This window comes from Volvox carteri (assembly GCF_000143455.1).
Source record: "Volvox carteri f. nagariensis unplaced genomic scaffold VOLCAscaffold_18, whole genome shotgun sequence".
NCBI classification, from domain to species: Eukaryota; Viridiplantae; Chlorophyta; class Chlorophyceae; order Chlamydomonadales; family Volvocaceae; genus Volvox; species Volvox carteri.
The window spans coordinates 1,566,914-1,568,397 of record NW_003307561.1 but is presented as its reverse complement, the minus strand read 5'-3'; the positions used below and the strand labels follow the sequence as shown (position 1 = coordinate 1,568,397).

The 1,484-nt window shown below is 57.1% G+C and overlaps 1 protein-coding gene across 1 annotated transcript in view; it reads left to right on the top strand.

Annotated features, from left to right (window-relative positions):
• Positions 1 to 1,484, top strand: part of VOLCADRAFT_60342 (uncharacterized protein) — a gene marked incomplete at both ends in the record, with an annotated part of 3,426 nt that overhangs the window by 263 nt on the left and 1,679 nt on the right. Inside the window, 2 exons of the mRNA XM_002950422.1 lie at positions 401 to 690; positions 1,115 to 1,244. Coding sequence (XP_002950468.1) covers positions 401 to 690; positions 1,115 to 1,244 — 420 coding nt within the window. The remainder of the gene's footprint in view (positions 1 to 400; positions 691 to 1,114; positions 1,245 to 1,484) is intronic.

Below are 1,484 nucleotides of genomic sequence, written 5' to 3'. Positions count from 1 at the left end.
AGGGGAGGGGAGGGGGGCCGTGTGGGTTACACACAGAGTCGTGGCGGGCGGTGGGGCGGTGGGGACGGGGAACTGGGGGGGGAGCATCAGCGCAGATGACAAAGCAACCTAGTGTGTGTGCCAAGTGTGTTCCTTCTGAATCTTTTTTCGGGGCTGTTGCAGCTCCGCGGCTTCGACGTTCGACAGTGCGCACAGCGGGGGTTGGGGGGTTGGCAGTTGATCTTTTTGCGTAGCCGCCAAAATTTTTGCATCGTACGTACATCCGCCCCTCCTCATATCCCCACCACGCTTGATGTTACAAACCTACTTCTCCCTCGACTTCCATTTCTGTCCATTCTATCATTTTGTGTCATTTTCTCAATACAATAGTAACAATAACAATAATAGTAACAATAAGAAGGATATCCCTACCCTACCCCCCTCCATCCGCTCAGGCCCAGCAGCCCCGTATCAGCCGCGGCGAGGGCACCTTCGCCCTCATCCTGGCGCCCACTCGGGAGCTGTCGCTGCAGGTGTTCGACGTGGCAGCTGCCCTCCTGAAGCGCTACCACTGGCTGGTTTCGGGGCTAGTCATCGGAGGGGAGAACCGGCAGCATGAGAAGGCACGACTGCGGAAGGGTGTGGCGGTGCTGGTTGCCAGTCCGGGGAGGCTGCTGGACCACCTGGAGAAGACGGCGTCCTTTAGAACGTGTGAGCGGTGGGGTGTGTGTGTGTATGTGTGTGTTTTTGGGGGGGAAGGAGAGTTAGGGGGGTTTGGGGGTGGGGTGGGAAAAGAGGGGGATATGGGGAAGGTTTGAGGGGGAGGGGGAGGGGGAGGGGGAGGGGGGAACATGCGCCGCTGTTAATACGGACTCTTACCCATCAGCTGCACTGTAACTTGTTTCATATACAACATAATATTAAAAATAATATGTATAGTATTTTTGTAAAAAAATTATCGCAGAAATATTACAATTTTTGCATATTTATATGTTTTTCCTTGCTAATTCGTTCTTGATGTCCGTCCACAAATACACACCACCACTGCGCATTGCCCCTCCGACAACAACCCGCACTATCTCTCCTCCCCCACCCCCCCACATACACATGTACAAACCCACAAACACACACGCAGCTGAGCTCCGCTGGCTGGTTCTGGACGAGGCCGATCGCCTGCTAGATCTCGGGTTCGAGGCCAAGCTCCGACAAATTACGGAGCTGCTCAACCAGCGGTCCGCGGCAGGGGCAGCGGGGAGCCCGACGGGGTGTGTGGCCTCCGGGGCTGCCAACCCTAAGAACAACCCCAGCGGGGGAGCTGGGGGGAACAGGGGGGGGAGGGGCACAGCCGGGGAAGATGGGTGTCGTAGCCAACGGCATCAGGACGACGACGGCGACGACGAGGAGGAGGAGGAGGAGAAAGAGCAGGAGGAGGAGATTGGGATATCGGGAAAGAGTGAGGGCGAGGAGGAGGAACAGAAAGACGACGGAGGCGGTGGCGGAGCCAG